The sequence below is a fragment of the Myotis yumanensis genome, unplaced genomic scaffold, assembly GCF_028538775.1.
Source record: "Myotis yumanensis isolate MYYU_CA2020_CCGP unplaced genomic scaffold, mMyoYum1.0.hap1 SCAF_2, whole genome shotgun sequence".
NCBI lineage: Eukaryota > Metazoa > Chordata > Mammalia > Chiroptera > Vespertilionidae > Myotis > Myotis yumanensis.
In genome coordinates this window covers 102,679,993-102,697,561 of record NW_027223753.1, presented here as the reverse complement: position 1 = coordinate 102,697,561, position 17,569 = coordinate 102,679,993, and the positions used below count along the sequence as shown (strand labels likewise).

At 42.3% G+C, this 17,569-nt stretch overlaps 1 protein-coding gene across 6 annotated transcripts in view; it reads left to right on the top strand.

The window, feature by feature from the left end:
- Positions 1-17,569, top strand: part of XRN1 (5'-3' exoribonuclease 1) — a 218,737-nt gene that overhangs the window by 26,264 nt on the left and 174,904 nt on the right. For all 6 annotated transcript variants that reach the window (XR_011470291.1, XM_070405900.1, XM_070405899.1 and 3 more), the window contains 4 exons: positions 10,343-10,440; positions 11,603-11,712; positions 11,805-11,915; positions 13,111-13,193. Coding sequence is in view for 5 of the 6 variants with exons in the window: in XM_070405900.1 (XP_070262001.1) it covers positions 10,343-10,440; positions 11,603-11,712; positions 11,805-11,915; positions 13,111-13,193 (402 nt within the window). In the remaining variant the exon portion in view is untranslated. The remainder of the gene's footprint in view (positions 1-10,342; positions 10,441-11,602; positions 11,713-11,804; positions 11,916-13,110; positions 13,194-17,569) is intronic.

Sequence of the window (17,569 nt, the reverse complement as noted above, 5' to 3'; positions counted from 1 at the left end):
CAGTGACCTTATGACTATTTCTCCTAATTTTTTCTCTGACATATTGCTTGCCTCCATTTCGTTTACTTCCTTTTCTGGTGATGCCTCGATTTCTCCCGTATGCAGGCTGTTTCTTCGTCTCCCCATGATCATTCCTCTCTAGGTGTCTGGTTATGTAACTCTCACTCTCCTGCATTGACTTAAAGGCACAAGATACAACACAGCAAGACACAACGCACAAGGCACCAAACACAAATATAATCACGATACTAATAACCCCAAATATAGGTGACCACCAGAGAAAGGAGAATTAGGGGAGAGAAAAGAGTGCACAAATGATATTGAGAAAAGGAAAAAATGTAAGAGAGAAAAGGAAGAGCAGAAAAAAGAAGGGGGAAAATATATGTATATGGGGAGAAAACTCCAATAAAACAACAACTAATCTAAAAAATGCAAAGAAGAAACACCCAGAGATGAATGCAAACTACAAACAACAACGAATCCAAAAAATGCAAACAAAAAACACCCAGATGAATCTGAGGAGGCAGATCTTACTTCCCAAAGGTAAGATGAAGTAATTGAATGTATGGAGAAGTAGCCTCAATTCAGTGTAGAGGAGGTAGAAAGAGAATGAGTGTATAAGAAGAAAGGTAAAAAACAAAATACAAAAAAAGAAAAATATGTATATATATATTATATATCTAAAAAAATTTATATATGTTTATATATATATATATATATATATATATATATATAATAGAAAATTTAATATATTAAATTTTCCCCTGCTTTTATCTATGTATTCATTAACTATTGGAAAAGGAGAATAGAGAGTAGATAGGCCTGAGTTGGTGATGAGGATTAACTAAGCTATTAGTAGAAGAAGATAACAAATGGGCAGAGGAAAAACAGAAGCAAAAAAAGCAAACAAACTAATCAATAATCAAACAACAAGACAGACAGAAAGAAAAAGATAAAAGAAAAAAATTTGGATAGTGAAGAAACAGAGAAGTGTTTATGAACTTGGAGCAGGGGAGCGGAAATTAGATATATAAGTAAGATCACTTTTTAACGGCGTAAAAAGGAAGGATAAGAAAAAAGTGCCGAACCGGTTTGGCTCAGTAGATAGAGCGTCGGCCTGTGGACTCAAGGGTCCCAGGTTCGATTCCGGTCAAGGGCATGTACCTTGGTTGCAGGCACATCCCCAGTAGGGAGTGTGCAGGAGGCAGCTGATCGATGTTTCTCTCTCATCGATGTTTCTAACTCTCTATCCCTCTCCCTTCCTCTCTGTAAAAAATCAATAAAATATGCCGAAACCGGTTTGGCTCAGTGGATAGAGCGTCGGCCTGCGGACTGAAAGGTCCCAGGTTCGATTCCGGTCAAGGGCATGTGCCTGGGTTGCGGGCACATCCCCAGTGGGAGATGTGCAGGAGGCAGCTGATCGATGTTTCTCTCTCATCGATGTTTCTAACTCTCTATATCTCTTCCTTCCTCTCTGTAAAAAATCAATAAAATATATTTTAAAAAATCAATAAAATATAGTTTTTAAAAAAAAGATAAATTATAGTCTAAAATCATCTTTTTTTTTAAATTTTTTAAAAAATATATTTTATTGATTCTTCACAGAGAATAAGGGAGAGAGACAGAGAGTTAGAAACATCGATGAGAGAGAAACATCGATCAGCTGCCTCCTGCACATCTCCCACTGGGGATGTGCCCGCAACCCAGGCACATGCCCTTGACCGGAATTGAACCTGGGACCTTTCAGTCCGCAGGCCGACGCTCCATCCACTGTGCCAAACCAGTCTCGGCTCTAAAATCATCTTTTTAAAAAAAGAAAAAAGTAAAGCAGGACAGTGTAAGAGAAACAAGACAAAAATAGGGCAAAAGTGAGTAAGAGAGTTTTGGCTTAAAGGAAAAATTGAGATAGAGTAAAATAATGCTAAAGGAAAAATAAGATTAGAAAATAGAACACTAATCCCAAATATAATAAAGAAAAAATAAAATAAAACTTGAAAAAAGGTAAAATAATAGTAGTAATAATAACAATTAAAAATATAATAAAAAGGTAAAATCAAGTGAGAAAAAAATGTAGTTTCTTAAGTAAAAGATAAAAAGTAAAAATGTGGAATAGTGAAGGTCATACTTCCTCTACTGTTCTGTTTGGCACGTCTGTTTTCTATCATGTAGTCAGGACAGTATTGAAGTTTTCTGCAATCCACCACTCCTCTGTGTCATAAGCCACAACCCTGTTTTCAAGCAGGTGGGATCTCTTTGTTTCTCAGACTGCCTTTAGTTGTATTTATACAAGAGTCAATTTGTGATTCAACCCCTGGGTGACAGTGTTTCTGTATTAATATCTGAGGATAAAAGGCCTCTCTACCCAGTATTTACATATTGCTTTCCCTGCCACACTTAATATTGGGTTGGGGGAATAGACTGCCCCAGAGCTGGTTTTCTGTTAGTCTCTCCCCACTCTGATTCCCAGGTTTCACAAAAACAACTTTACCCTGCAGTCTCAGTGAGTGATTTTAATTGGAAGATCCTATGTACTTGGCTTAGTAATCAAAAGCAAGGACTTAAAAAGAAAATAAGCACATGGCCTCTCGACTTTTTACCCTGGCACTGTGCATGTCTCTGTGCACATCTTTTTCCCCTGGCACTGCGCAGCTGGTACACTGATAGAAGTTAAGGCTGCCTTTCTTGGCCCAGCCCAGCTGTGGGCTGATTTCTAGAATCCCCTTCTGCCAGTAGCCCTGTGGACCCCCTTCCACATTCGCAAGCTACACTGACCTCAATGGCCGTGGATTTTGTGGGATGCAGTCTTCCTCTGAGACTCTAGATGTCACTGCATGCATTTCTCCCTCCAGCCTGGATCCCAGACCTCACCTTTCTCTAGGCCAGCGGTTCTCAACCTGTGGGTTGGATCCATCGGAAAACACATATAGCATATCAGATATTTACATTACGATTCATAACAGTAGCAAAATTACAGTTATGAAGTAGCAACGAAAATAATTTTCTGGTTGGGAGTCACCACAACATGAGGAACTGTATTAAAGAGTTGCGGCATTAGGAAGGTTGAGAACCACTGCTCTAGGCAATATCTGACCTTTCTGTCCGCGGATTGCCTCAGCTGTGTTTAACTTGCCAATTCCAAGTGGGTGTTGTTTGATTCAGTTGTTTTTCTATCTGCTCTGTGAGAAGGAGCAGGGCTCGTTGCGTCCACGTATTTGCACCACTTTGTCTCCACTGGACAGACTCGGCACCCGTGGTTGGGGAAGCTGGAGTCCTGGTGTTCGTGGGTTCGCAGCTGAGGCAGCTGGTTCCTGGGCGTTGTGGTTGTAGGGTCCTGGGAGGTATCCGAGGTCTCCCTGGTTGAAGGTGAGGCTGGATTTGCGTTCACACCCACTCTCCCCTTCAAGATGGCGTGGCCTCAGCAGCAGAGCCGACCACTCCAGGATAGATTTCAGCAGCAGCAGAGGCTGCACGGCCAACGGAGCCCAGTCCAGCAGTCCCCAACAGTCCCTTGGAATATAGCTGTCCCTCACTCACAAATAGACACTCTGCACTCATCCACGCACTCTCCTTTCGTTCTCTTATACAGTATCTTGTAGCCTGCCATCCTTTTGGCAGCCATCTTAGATCTCCTTTTAAAATTCTTCATATCCATTTACTTATTTTCATCTTACTGCTACTTTCTGAACTTAGGCCATCATAATCTATGACCTAGATTAATAGTCTTACCTTTTCCCTTGCCCAACATTCTATTAAACATTATGGCTGTTTAATTTTTGGTTTCCCTACTAGAGTTTCTCTTTTATTATATGCCAAGAATTTGGCACATAGTAACAAATAATCATTTGTTCAACCTAAGAGTGAAGGGAAGAAAAAAGGACAGAATGGCTTTCATTAGAGAGATTACAAATAAGTTGATATCTTCAGAGGTTTTGTTATGTAGAAGGGGTTGGTAAGAGAGAAGTTAAATATGAAGAAAAGTTTGTTTATCATAGAAATAGAATTCCACAGGGCACAGTAACAAGGCTATAGAAAATGTACATAAAGCAGTTTCCTAACTTGTATGCCATGTACCATGCTGATGTGCCACAAATGGATTACAGGAGAAACCAGACAGTAGCTGGGATGCTTCTGTTCAAACCTAGGTTCCACTGACTCTAAAATTCATGTTCTTCCTAGTAAATCTGATAGCCCTAAATGTGAGATGATTTTGCCAACTGTTGCCATTAATTTTATTAAGCTTTTATTTAAAATGTTTTTATGAGGAAACCTAAAGATATACATTACAATTTTATAATTATTTTTATTTAATATTCTTAGAGATCATGTTAATGTGCTTCTTGTTTATATATACAAGGTGGGGCATATACAAGGTATATACAAGATGGGGCAAAAGTAGATTTACACCTGTTCATATGGAAAATAATACAATAATTAATAAGTAATAATACAAGAATAAACTCCTTTACATACTCACAACTATAAACCTACTTTTGCCTAAGCCTGTATAATGAAAGTTTAATTCTGTAATTTTGAGCTTGTTCCCAGGATGAATTTTATGTTTACTAGTGATAAGAAAGGAATTACTTGCCCTGGCTGGTATTTATCAGTTGTTTGGGTGTCCTCCTGGGTACTGAAAGGTTGCTAGTTCGATTCCCGGTCAGGGCAAATGCCTGGGTTGTGGGCTTGATCCCTGGTAGAGGGCGTGCAGGAGACAGCCAATCAATGTTACCCTCTCACATCAATGTTTTTCTCTTCTCCCTTCCTCTCTCCCTAAAAATTAATAAACTACCCTTTAAAAAAAGAATGGGATTAGTTTATAATAACTATTTGTAATTGTCATTTTTATACTATTACAATGTTGTTGACGTAAGGAACATTGAAACCTGTGAAGAATTTGTGTGTTTATTTTATTATCTCTATTGTTGAAAGTATTACAGATGGCCCCCTTTTTTCCCCCATTGACTCCTTCTAGCCCACCCCTGCCCCTTGCCCCAGGCCTTCATCACACTATTGTCTGTGTCCATGGGTTTTGCCTATCCTATCTAATAATAGACAAACATGGTAATTGACCATACCTTCGCTACGCCTCCCATTGGCTAATCGGCGAGATATGCAAATTAACCCAACCAAGATGGCCGCCAGCAGCCACACAGCTGAAGCGAGCAGGAGGCTTGCTTGCTCCAGTGATGGAGGAAGCCAAGGTTCCCCACCTGCTGTGGCCCGGCTCTGAGCTCGGAAAGCAACAAAGTTTCAGTTATAGAAGCTAAACAAACCTCAGATACCTGCTTTCAGCAGGCCGTGGCCACAGAGTAGGAGCGAGCAGGAGCCCGGCTCTTAGCTCCAGTGATGGCAACAAAGTTTCAATTATAGAAGCTAAGCAGAGAAAACCAAGATGGCGGCATAGGTATACACCGGAAATTGCTGCCTCCCACAACAAATTCAAAATACAACTAAAAGACAAAACAGACATCATCCAGAACCACAGGAAGGCTGGCTGAGTGGAAATTCTACAACTAGAAGGAAAGAGAAAAGTACACTGAGGCTCCGAGGAGTTGCGGAAGTGCAGAGGTACAGAGGCGCACCGGGCAAGGGCTGGCAACTGAGGATGCGGCTGTCTTTTTCAATCGGGAGGGAGTCACAAGCCCCCGACTGCTCTGAACTCCAGTTCCGGGTGAGTCTCTGGAGACCCTGACTCATACAGGGAGAAACTGGACTGTCTGGCAGCAGGCAGAACTCAGAACTCAAGGGCGGCTTTCTTTCAAAGGTGCTTGCAGTGACTACCTGGACACAGACGAGTGACCCCTTAGGGCAGGGCTGAGGATCAGCCATAGCTGCTTGCTCCACCCTGTTGATTCCCTGAGACCCGCCCCACCCAAGCTGCGGTAGAGGCTTTTGCATTTGAATGCCCTGGCCCTTTGCAATCTGAAAATTACCTAACAAACTGCAGCTGGGCCCAACAGACCCAGAACTTCCAAGAGAAGGCCCAAGGCCCCACAGCAGCTTGCATTGCTTCACAGCTGGGCCTCATGTGGGCACCTCTAAACCCCAAACAAGGAAGGGGAATCTGCAGATCTCTTTGTAGCTCCTGCTGGGTAGCCTCAGGCAGAGGCTAAATTAGCACCTCCTTAGATCCAAGAGCCAGTGTACCCAGTGGTCAGAGTGGGACCATCCAATTACAACTCCTCAGATCCATAAGGGACACACTCAGGGGGCAGACTCAGTGAGCAACAAAGCCCCACTGAAGCAAGTCTTGCCTCATAAGGGTGTCTTCAGCACAGAAGTTCTCCCACCGTAGACACAGCTGATTCTCACAGCCAATTGGCCTGGAGGTCAATTCCTCCCAGTGATACCTACAACAATCAAGGCTTAACTACAACAAGACTGTGCACAAAGCCCACAAAGGGGTGCACCAAGAGTGTCCACCTCAGGTAATTGGGGAGGCTGAGCCACTGGGCCCTATAGGACACCTAGCACACAAAGCCACTCTACCAACACAGGGAAGCATAAAAAATGTGGAGACAAAGAAACAGGTCACAAATGACAGAAATGGAGGAAAGCAAACTACTGGATATAGAGTTCAAAACCACACTTTTAAGGTTTTTCAAGAACTTTCTAGAAACCGCCGATAAATTTAGTAAGACCCTCAAAAAGTCTGGTAAGACCGCCGATAAATGTAGTGAGATCCTCAAGAAATCTAGTGAGACCCTCAAGGTTATGAAAAAGGAACAACTAGAAATGAAGCATACACTGACTGAAATAAAGGATATTATGCAGAGTTCCAACAGCAGACTAGAGGATCGCAAGAATCAAGTCAAAGATTTGAAATACGAAGAAGCAAAAAACACCCAACCGGAAAAGCAAAGTGAAAAAAGAATCCAAAAATACAAAGATGGTGTAAGGAGCCTCTGGGACAGCTTCAAGCGTACCAACATCCGAATTATAGGGGTGCCAGAAGAAGAGAGAGAGCAAGATATTGAAAACCTATTTGAAGAAATAATTACTGAAAACTTCCCCTACCTGGTGAAAGAAATAGACTTACAAGTCCAGGAAGCACAGAGAACCCCAAACAAAAGGAATCGAAAGAGGACCACACCAAGACACATCATAATTAAAATGCCAAGAGCAAAAGACAAAGAGAGAACCTTAAAAGCACCAAGAGAAAGAAAGTCAGTTACCTACAAGGGAGTACCCATACGACTGTCAGCTGATTTCTCAACAGAAACTTTGCAGGCCAGAAGGGAGTGGCAAGAAATATTCAAAGTGATGAATACCAAGAACCTACAACCAAGATTACTTTACCCAGCAAAGCTATCATTCAGAATTGAAGGTCAGATAAAGAGCTTCACAGATAAGGAAAAGCTAAAGGACTTCATCACCACCAAACCAGTATTATATGATATGCTGAAAGGTGTCCTTTAAGAAGAGGAAGAAGAAGAAAAAGGTAAAGATACAAATTATGAACAACAAATACACATCTATCAACAAGTGAATCTAAAAATCAAGTGAATAAATAATCTGATGAACAGAATAAACTGGTGATTATAATAGAATCAGAGGCATAGAAAGGGAGTGGACTGACTATTCTTGGGGGGAAAGGGGTGTCGGGGATGCGGGAAGAGACTGGACAAAAATCGTGCACCTATGGATGAGGACAGTGGGGAGGGTGAGGACGGAGGGGGCTGGTGGGAACCGGTCAGAGGGGAGCTATGGGGGGAAAAAAGAGGAACAACTGTAATAATCTGAACAATAAAGATTTAATTTTTAAAAAAAAGAAGCTAAACAAACCCCAGATACCTGCTTTCAGCAGGTCGTGGCCTCAGAGCTGGAGCGAGCAGAAGCCCGGCTCTCATCTCCAGTGACGGCAACAAAGTTTCAATTATAGAGGGTAAATAAATCCCAGAATAAAAATAAAAAATAAAAAAAGGAGAGCCTGGGAGCTTCAGTTGCCGGCCAGCCTGAAAACAGCCCTCAGTCCCTCACCCAGACTGGCCAGGCACCCCAGTGGGGACCCCCACCCTAAAGGGGGTGTGGCCAGCCTATAAACAGCCATCAGCCCTTCATCCAGGCTGGCCAGGCACCCCAGTGGGGACCCCCACCCTGAAGGGGGTGTGACCAGCTGCAAACAGCCATCAGCCCCTCACCCAGCCTGGCCAGGCACCCCAGCGGGACCCCCACCCTGATCCAGCACACCCTTCAGGGCAAACCAGCCAGCCGCCACCCATGCACCAGGCCTCTATCCTATATAATAAAAGGGTAATATGCAAACTTACCCTAACATCAGAAAGACTGGGAATGACTGGTCACTATGACACACACTGACCACCACGGGGCAGACACTCAATGCAGGAGCTGCCCTCTGGTGGTCATTGCGCTCCCACATGGGGGAGCTCTGCTCAGCCACAAGCCAGGCTGATGGCTCCCAGTACAGCGGTGGTGGTGGGAGCCTCTCCTGCCTCCTCAGCAGCGCTAAGGATGTTCGACTGCAGCTTAGGTCTGCTCCCCACTGGCAAGTGGACATCTCCCGAGGGCTGCTGGGCTGCCAGAGGGATGTCTGATTGCCAGCTTAGGCCCAGTCCCCTGGGGAGCAGGCCTAAACCAGCAGGTGGTCATCCCCTGAGGGGTCCCAGACTGCCAGAGGGCACAGGCTGGGCTGTGTCCCCCTCCCCCCCGTGCATAAATTTTTGTGCACGGGGCCTCTAGTATTCATATAAGTTCTTTGATTAATCTCTTCCCCTTCACCTTCATCTTCCCTCTGAGAGTCATCAGTCTGTTCCATGCTTCTGTGTCTCTGGATCTATTTTGTTTATCAGTTTATTTTGTTCTTGAGATTCCACATATGAGTGAGATCATGTGATATATGTCTTTCTCTGGCTGGCTTATTTTGCTTAGCATAATACTCTCCAGGTCCTTCCATGCTGTCTCAAAGGGTGAGAGGTCCTTCCTTTTTACTGCTGCATAGTATTCCATGGTGTAAGTGAACCACACCTTTTTTATCCTTTCATCTACTGATGGGCTTTTGAGCTGTTTCCAGATCGTAGCTGTTGTAAATTGCGCTGCTATGAACATAGAGATGCATATATTCTTTCTGATTAGTGTTTTGTGTTTCATAGGATATATTCCTAGACAGGGGATCACTGGGTCAGATGGCATCTCCATATTTAACTTTTTGAGGAAACTCCATACTGTTTTTTATAATGTCTGCACCAGTCTGCATTCCCACCTGCAGTGTACTAGGGTTCCCTTTGCTCCACATTCTCACCAGCACTTTTACTTGTCATTTGTTGATTTGTTGGTGGTAGCCATTTTGACAGGTATGAGGTGAAAATACCTCATTATTGTTTTAATTTGCATCTCTCTGATGATTAGTGACTTGTGAGTTTATTTGAGTCAAACTGTTCACAATTGCTGGGAAGCAAAATCTCAAAGATTGAGATAATGCTCTTATTGAGATAGTGCTCAGGATAATGGCAGTTTTGCACCTTATTTAAATTCTGTGTGGATGAAAAGGGGCTACATGCTAAGTAACCTGACAAGCTCAGAGAAGGCCTGCATGGAGGCCTTGTAAAGTTGGAAACCTAAAGTAACCACAAAGGATGATCTAAAATTAAAGCTTTTTAACTAAAAGCAGTTTATGGTAAGTAGTCATATCCCAGGCTGGCATCTTCCTTGACAAAGGTCAATCTTTACCCTAACTGAGCCTGTCTATTGTCTTTTTGCATATATGATAACATATCATTGATGTCAGAGTAATTTTTTTTCTTTTTTTCTGGATCCCTCAAAGCACAAGCACAGCTTTGTGGGGACCACAAATCCCTTCATTGTTACTGAGTTAATTGTTGGCTGTTAACTATCCTGTATCCACCAATATAAAAGAAGTATGTGTCTGTCATTTTGCTTTTTATCCAATCCCAGAGATTTCCCTGATTTGCTTTCTCCCATCTATCACCATTGGATTTCATGTAACCCACATATGTCTTCTCTTTTGATTGTAATGTATAAAATGAGGTGCAAAACTGCCATTCTCTGGAGCATTATCTCAGTCTGTTGAGATTTTGTTCCTGGTAATTGTCGACAATTTGCTTCAAATAAACTCATAAAAAATTCTTCACAGGTTTGAGTGTTTCTTACGTTGACAGTGTTCTACTTCTATAGTCCTTATCCAAAAAAAATTTAAATTCTTTAAAAACTATCAATCCTGAGACTGAAAACTTGTATTGTTTTGAACCTAAAAATTGATGAATTAGTATTTTAATTACAAAAGCATCTAATAACAGTTTACTTTATATAAATATCTTTACTTTTTCTCAGAAAGTTTAAGATATTTTTCCCCTTATCATTTAAGGTCAGCAAAGGAGGCAGAAGACAAAATAAAAAAGGCAATAGAAAAAGGAGAGACTCTTCCTACAGAGGCCAGGTTTGACTCCAACTGTATTACACCAGGTAATTTCCTAAGAGATTGAAAGTGTAAATTTTAATTTTTGAAATGTAATTTTTCTTTTCTAGCCTTTATGTATTTTGTTCTTAGGATTCCATTTGTTTTATTTTTTTAATTGTGTCTCCTCATGAGATAGTTTGGTCACCTCGGTCATAGTGCTCTTGTGAAAACCCACTGTAGGGATTAGTAGATGTTGATAAGAGCAAGTGTAGACTGAACTCTTCCAGATGCACAGAATTTCAGATCTAAAAGGAACTTAAAAGATTCGTCTTACTGCTGCCATTTATTTGTATGAAAAAGTGAGGTTGTGGCTCATCCAGGTTCATGTAGCCAGCTTGTTGTGTTCCAAGTAAGAAACCTCTATTCTAGTTCAGAGTGTTTACTACTTTACTTCTGATAGGCATTTAAGACTTCCATGACTTTAGGATAAATGAATTTATCAGTATTACAAGTATAATTCTATATGCAACAGCATACTCTGTACTTCCTAGAGCTTTGTCTGATGGTACAATCCTTTGCTTTGAAGAAAAAATCTTAAATCTTACTTTCTCATGAATTATTTACTAACCCTGATAATTTTCTTTTTCATTAAGTGCCCTAATCACACATTGCTTGATTTTATAACCAGTTTTATCCTGATTGTGGTTTAAGACTGTATTGCTTTGACTATTGATCATCTGGACTTTTCATAAAGCATAATCATGTAGACGTAGTTTCCAGATTAACAATAATTTTCCAGGTTAACAGTGGCAATAATAATAGTTGCCTTTGTTGTTACTATTAGCAATCTAAGCGAAGTTGCATTACTTATGACAAAAACTTCAGAATCCAGTGAGGAACTAGAAGATTAAGGTTTGTTAGACAGTTGAAACTGCCCTTGTGTGAAAGTATTTGCAGCAGAATCCTGAGGCAGTGGTGACATTCCTTGACTTTCCCTGTGGGACATTAACTTCATTTAAGGATAATCAGTGAAATTCGAAACAGTGGTGATACTTGACAGGGAAAGTATGGCATTACTTGCTTTACTAAATAAGAAAGAAGCTTTTGTCTGCCTTTGGAGATCTTACCTATTCCCTGGACATCAAGATCCATTTTCATGTTGTCACTGGGAATGTACTGTTTTTATGTCTCTCTTAGATTAAACTTTTTAAAACTTTTTATTTATAGGGACTGAATTCATGGCCAGGTTACATGAACACCTGAAGTATTTTGTAAATATGAAAATTTCTACAGACAAGTCATGGCAAGGAGTTACCATCTATTTCTCAGGCCATGAGGTTATTATCTTTTTTTATTTATTTAAAGAGTTTTAAAATTTTAATTTCTAATACATATCATATTACCAAAATTTTGAAAACATTATATTTAGACTCCTGGAGAAGGAGAACATAAAATCATGGAATTTATCAGATCCGAGAAAGCAAAGCCAGATCATGATCCAAACACCAGACACTGTCTATATGGTTTAGATGCTGACTTGGTAAGTATAATATTTGTTGTTATAACCTTATGCCATTGTAGTTAAATATCTGTGATATTTAGTCTTTATGTAAGAAGCTTTCTGGCTGTGGAAACAAATATTGGAGACAAAATAGTGATTGCTACTTCTGCCATTATAAAAACAATAGAAAAATGAGTTCTTTTGCAATATATGATCAGCAGGTCTCTTTGTAGTTAGTCTTCACACCTGACTAACCCTAATGCTATGAATGACCTGCGGAGGTCAGGGTAGGAGGCGCTTTTTACCCACATGCTTAATACATAACTTTTAATACCACGTGATTTGATAACTCCATGACCCAACTAACTTGACTAGACTTCTTTTAAGTTTTTATTGTGAAAATTTTCAAACATAGACAAAAGTAGAGAAGATAGTATAATGATCCTGCTCATGTCCTTTATTTACCTTAAATAATTTTCAACTCCTATCCATACCCATCTGTCTCCCTTTTCCTTCTCTGGATTCTTGAAGCATATCCCAGACCTTGTATCATCTAATTTATAACTATTTCGCTAGAGAGGTTTATTTTAAAAAGCAACGCCATAATCTCACATAAAACAAAAATCAACAATCACTGTTTAATATGTAAATAACCACTTAGTATTCTCATTTCCCTGATTGCTTCATAAATGTTTTATTTTGTGTTTGTTTGTTTTTTGAATCAGTACTGAAATAAAGAAAACAATATACATTGAATTTGGTTGATATATCTCACTAGACTATTTAATGTGCTTTGGGGATTAGAATACTAAGTAACAAAATTTAATGAAAATGCCCTTTACCAATATTTTTCTGAGTTTTCACATACTAGAAGTATCCTGGCTTCCAGAACAGTCCTGTTTTCTGCTATTGAAAAAGCTGCTGTCTTTAATTTCTTACCCATTCTCTCCTGGTTTTTGGGATTTTTTTTTGTTGGGGGTGGGCAGAATGAGTGTCTAAGGTTGTGTGAGTATAAACATTTTTTTCTTAAAATAGTGCATTCACTTTACCCCCATTCATAACCTATAAATGGATCATATTTGATATTTCTATATTTAATGTGCTAACAATTTGTTTTATTTTCCTTAAATAATCATGTTCTCTATATAGAAATATTTTTTACTTAATTGCTTTTGTGAAACTGATATTATAAAAAGTGAGAGAATGAAAACATTTCTTAATCATTTTTCAACAGATTATGCTTGGATTAACAAGCCATGAGGCACATTTTTCTCTTTTAAGAGAAGAGGTTCGGTTTGGTGGCAAAAAGACACAAAGGTAAATCTCACTGCATATATGTTGGAAGAAAAAAACAAATTAAATAAAGAATACAGATATCTGATCTGTAAATATTTTTTCCCATTCTGTGGATTGCCTTTTCACTCAGTTGATAGTCATAATAATCACAAAATTTTTAATTGTGATGAAATCCAACCTATTGTTTTTGTTTCCTGTACTTTTAGTGTAATGTCCATGAAATCATTGACAAATCAATGTCCTAAAGTTTTTTCCCATTTTATTCTAAGAGTTTTATAGCTTTAGCTATTACATTTAGGTCTTTGATACATGTTGAATTAACTTTTATATATAGTACTAGTGGCCCGGTGCACAAAATTCGTGCATGGGGGAGAGGGGGTTCCTTCAGCCCAGCCTGCACCCTCTCCAATTGGACATCCCTCTCGAAATCTAGGACTGCTGGCTTCTAACTGCTCAACTGCCTGCCTGCCTGATCGCCCCTAACCGCTTTTGCCTGCCTGCCTGATCGCCCCTAACCTCTCTGCCTGCCTGCCTGATCGCCCCTAACTGCCCCTGTCTGCCTGATCACCCCTGCCTTCCCTTGCCAGCCTGATCTCGCCCCCAACTGCCCTCCCCTGTCAGGCCTGGTTGCCCCAAACTGCCCTCCCCTGCCGGCCTGATGGCCCCTAACTGCCTCTGCCTCAGCCCCCACCACCATGGCTTTGTCTGGAAGGAAGTCAGACGTCTGGAAGATGGCTGGTCGACCCGGTCTAATTAGCATATTACCCTTTTATTAGTGTAGATGGATTATATAGGATAGGATTGCTTAAATGGGGGAAAAAGCCTTTTTCAGCAGGAGGAAATGCTCTTGGCAGACAAAAAACACATAATCCCTATATCTGGACTGATAGCCAGCCATATGCACTATACTGCCAAACTGGTCATTAAAAAATTGAACCACTTTCTTATACCTTACACCAAATAGCTGTTGCTCTTAAAATCCCTCCTCAGCCCCCACCTTAGGTTCTGCCATTCCTAGTTTTCCCAGATTAGATTCTGATTGGTTGGTTTCTTTGCCAGTCAGTGTCTCCGGGCCTGATCAAAGAGGTGGGGCTGATCAGCCCCCATGGAGACCCGGAGAGAAAGAGGCACGGCTGCTGGTGAAGCCTGGAGAGAAAGAAAGAGGCAACGGCTGATCAACAGCTGCTATGGAGGCTGCGAATCATACCCTGTCTCTGTCTCCGGGCCTGATCTGCAGTCCCCTCGGCAGTCAGTGCTGGGTGACTGCGCCACACCAGCTACAGTCAGTGCTGGGTCGCCACAGCAACCCAGTACTGACTTCTGGTGTTCGGTCGAGTCTTAGTTTGTTGTGGACGTTACGGACCCTGGTTCTTTATATCTATAGACTAGAGGTCCGGTGCACAAACATTTGTGCACTCGGGGGGGGGGGGGTCCCCCAGCCTGGCCTGTGCCCTCTCGCAGTGTGGGACCCCTCGGGAGATAAATGACTTGCTGGCTTAGGCCTGCTCCCAGGTGGCAGAGGGCACGCCCAATCCCTAGGTGCAGCCCCTGGTCAGGCTCAGAGCAGGGCCGATTGGGGAGTTGGGGCGCCGCCCCCTGTCATGCACAGAGCAGGGCGTATCGGGAGGTTGCGATGCCACCCTCAGTCACACTCAGGGTAGGGCCAATTGGGGGGTTGGGGCACCGCCCCCTGTCACAAGGCAGGGTCGATGGGGAGGTTGCAGCGCCACCCCCTGCCACGCACGGAGCAGGACCGATCAGGGGGTTGGGGTGCTGCCCCCTGTCACTCACAGAGCAGGGCCCATCAGGGGGGTTGGGGCTCCATACCCTGTCACACACAGAGCAGGGCTGATCAGGGGGTTGAGGAGCTCCCCCCGTCACTCACAGAGTAGGGCCAATAGGGGAGTCGGGGCACCGCCCCCTGTCACACACAGAGCAGGGCGGATCAGGGGGTTGGGGTGCTGCACCCTGTCACACGCAGGGCAGGGCCAATGGGGAGGTTATGGCTCTACCCTGTCACACACAGAGCAAGGCCCATGGAGGGGTGTTGGGGCACCACCCTCTATCACCCACAGAGCAGGGCCAATCAGGGGGTTGGGGCGCCGCCACTGTCACACTCAGGGCAGGGCCAATGGAGAGGTTATGGCTCTACCCTGTCACACACAGAACAGGGCCCGTGTAGGAGGGGGGGTTGGGGCGCCGCACCCTGTCACACACACAGCCGCAGGGCGATCAGGGGATTGTAGAGCTCCCCCCTATCAGGCACAGAGCAGGGCTGATCAGGGCGTTGGGGCGCCTTCCCCTGTCACGAATAGAGCAGGGCGGATAGGGAGGTTGTGGCCCCGCCCCTTGTCACACACAGAGCCGCAGGGCGATCAGGGGGTTTGGGCGCTGATCCCGGTGCTGGGAGGCCTCGCAGCTCCGCTGATCCCGGTGCCGGGAGGCATATTACCCTTTTACTATATAGAATAGAAGCCTGGTGCACGGGTGGGGGCCGGCTAGTTTGCCCTGAAGGGTGTCCTGGATCAGGGTGGGGGTCCCCACTGGGGTGCCTGGCCAGTCTGGCTGAGGGGCTGAGAGCCGTTTTCTGGCTGGCGGGTGACTGAAGCTCCCAACTGCTCCTTTGTTTCTTTTTTTTTTTTATTCTGGGCCAGCTTTAGCTCTGAGGCCTCACTGCTGAAAGCAGGTTTCTGCCCTTTACCTTCTGTATTTGATACAATGTTACAGTCCGGCTGGCTGAAGCCTGGCTGACTGAAAGCCGGTTTCTGGGGTTTTGTTTAGCTTCTATATTTGTTACAATGTTTCTTAGAGTTGCAGCTCTGAGGCCGGCAGGTCAGGCGGGGAATGTTGGAGTCTGCAGTCACTGGAGCAAGCAAGCCTCCCTGTTTGCTTCAGTGCATGGCTGCCGGCCGCCATCTTGGCTGACAATTAATTTGCATAAGGATATGCTGATTAGCCAATGGGAAGGGTAGCGGTCGTACTCTAATTACCATGTTTCTCTTTTATTAGGGTAGATAAGGTAAGGGTCCAACTTCATTCTTTTTCATGTGGATATCCAGATTTCTCACCACCACTTGTTGAAATATTGTCTTTTCCCCATTGAATGGTCTTGGCACTCTGGTTGAAAATCACTTGACCATACAGTGGGGCCTTGACTTACGAGTGTCCCGACTAACGAGTTTTTTGAGATACCAGCTATCTCTTGGCCAATTTTTTGCATTGAGTTGACGGAGTAATTTGAGTTAACGAGCTCCTTAATGAGCTCCTTAACAAGCTTGGTCTCAGAACGAATTAAACTTAGAAGTCAAGGCCCCACTGTATATGCAAGGGTTTATTTCTCGACTCTGCAGTCTATTCCATTAGTCTGTATGTCTGTCTTTATGCCAGTACCCTACAGTATTTTGATCACTGTAGCTTAAAAGTAAGTTTTTATGTCAGGAAGGGTATGAGACCTCCAACCTTGTTCTTATTTTTCAGGTTTATTTTGTTTTTTGCAGGGTGGGGTTAGCTCCTGAGATACAATTTTTAGGATGGATTTTTTTATTTTTGTTAAAAAATCCTTGAAATTTTATTAGCGACAGCATTGAATCTGTTGATCCTTTTGGTAGTATTTACTTACATCTTGATATTAAGTCTTCCAATGCATTAGCATGTGGTGTCTAATTTTTTCCATCTACATTTTGTACTTTCAGTGTACAACTGTTTTACCTTCTTTTTTTTTTCTCTTTTATGTAAAAAAGCAAACACAAAATATAACCACCATGCTGTACATTTCATCCCCAGGACTTATTTAACCTATAACTGGAATTGGTATCTTTTGACCACCTGCACTCATTTTCCCCTCCTCACCCCTACCTCTGAGTACCATAAATCTGTTCTCTGTGTCTCTGAATTTGTTTTATGCCTCTCTTTTTTCCTTTTGCCTCAGTGGTCAAGTTTATTACTAAGGGCTTTAGTTTTTTGGATGTAATTGCTTCTTAATTTCATTTTTGGTTTCTTTGTTGCTGGTGTGTAAAAGCATAACTGACTTTTGTATATTGATCTGCAGCTATGCTGAATTTTTGGTTTTTTGCACTAGTAGCTTTTTCTGTGGATTCTGTCGGATTTTTTTTTTATATAGAATTATGTCATCTGTAAATAGAGATACATTTTATTTCGTTTTTTCTAATTCGGATGCCTTTTATTTGTTTTCTCACCTATGTGCCTTGGCTAGGACTCCCAGAATAATGTTGTAGGATTACTAGAATAATGAATAACTATAGTGAAAATGAGCATCTTGTCTCGTTCATGATCTTAGAAAGAAAGCTTTCAGACCATTAAGTGTGATGTTAGCTATGTTTTTTTTTTTTATAAATTGCATTTATGATGTTAAAAAGGTTTCCTTCTATTCATACTTT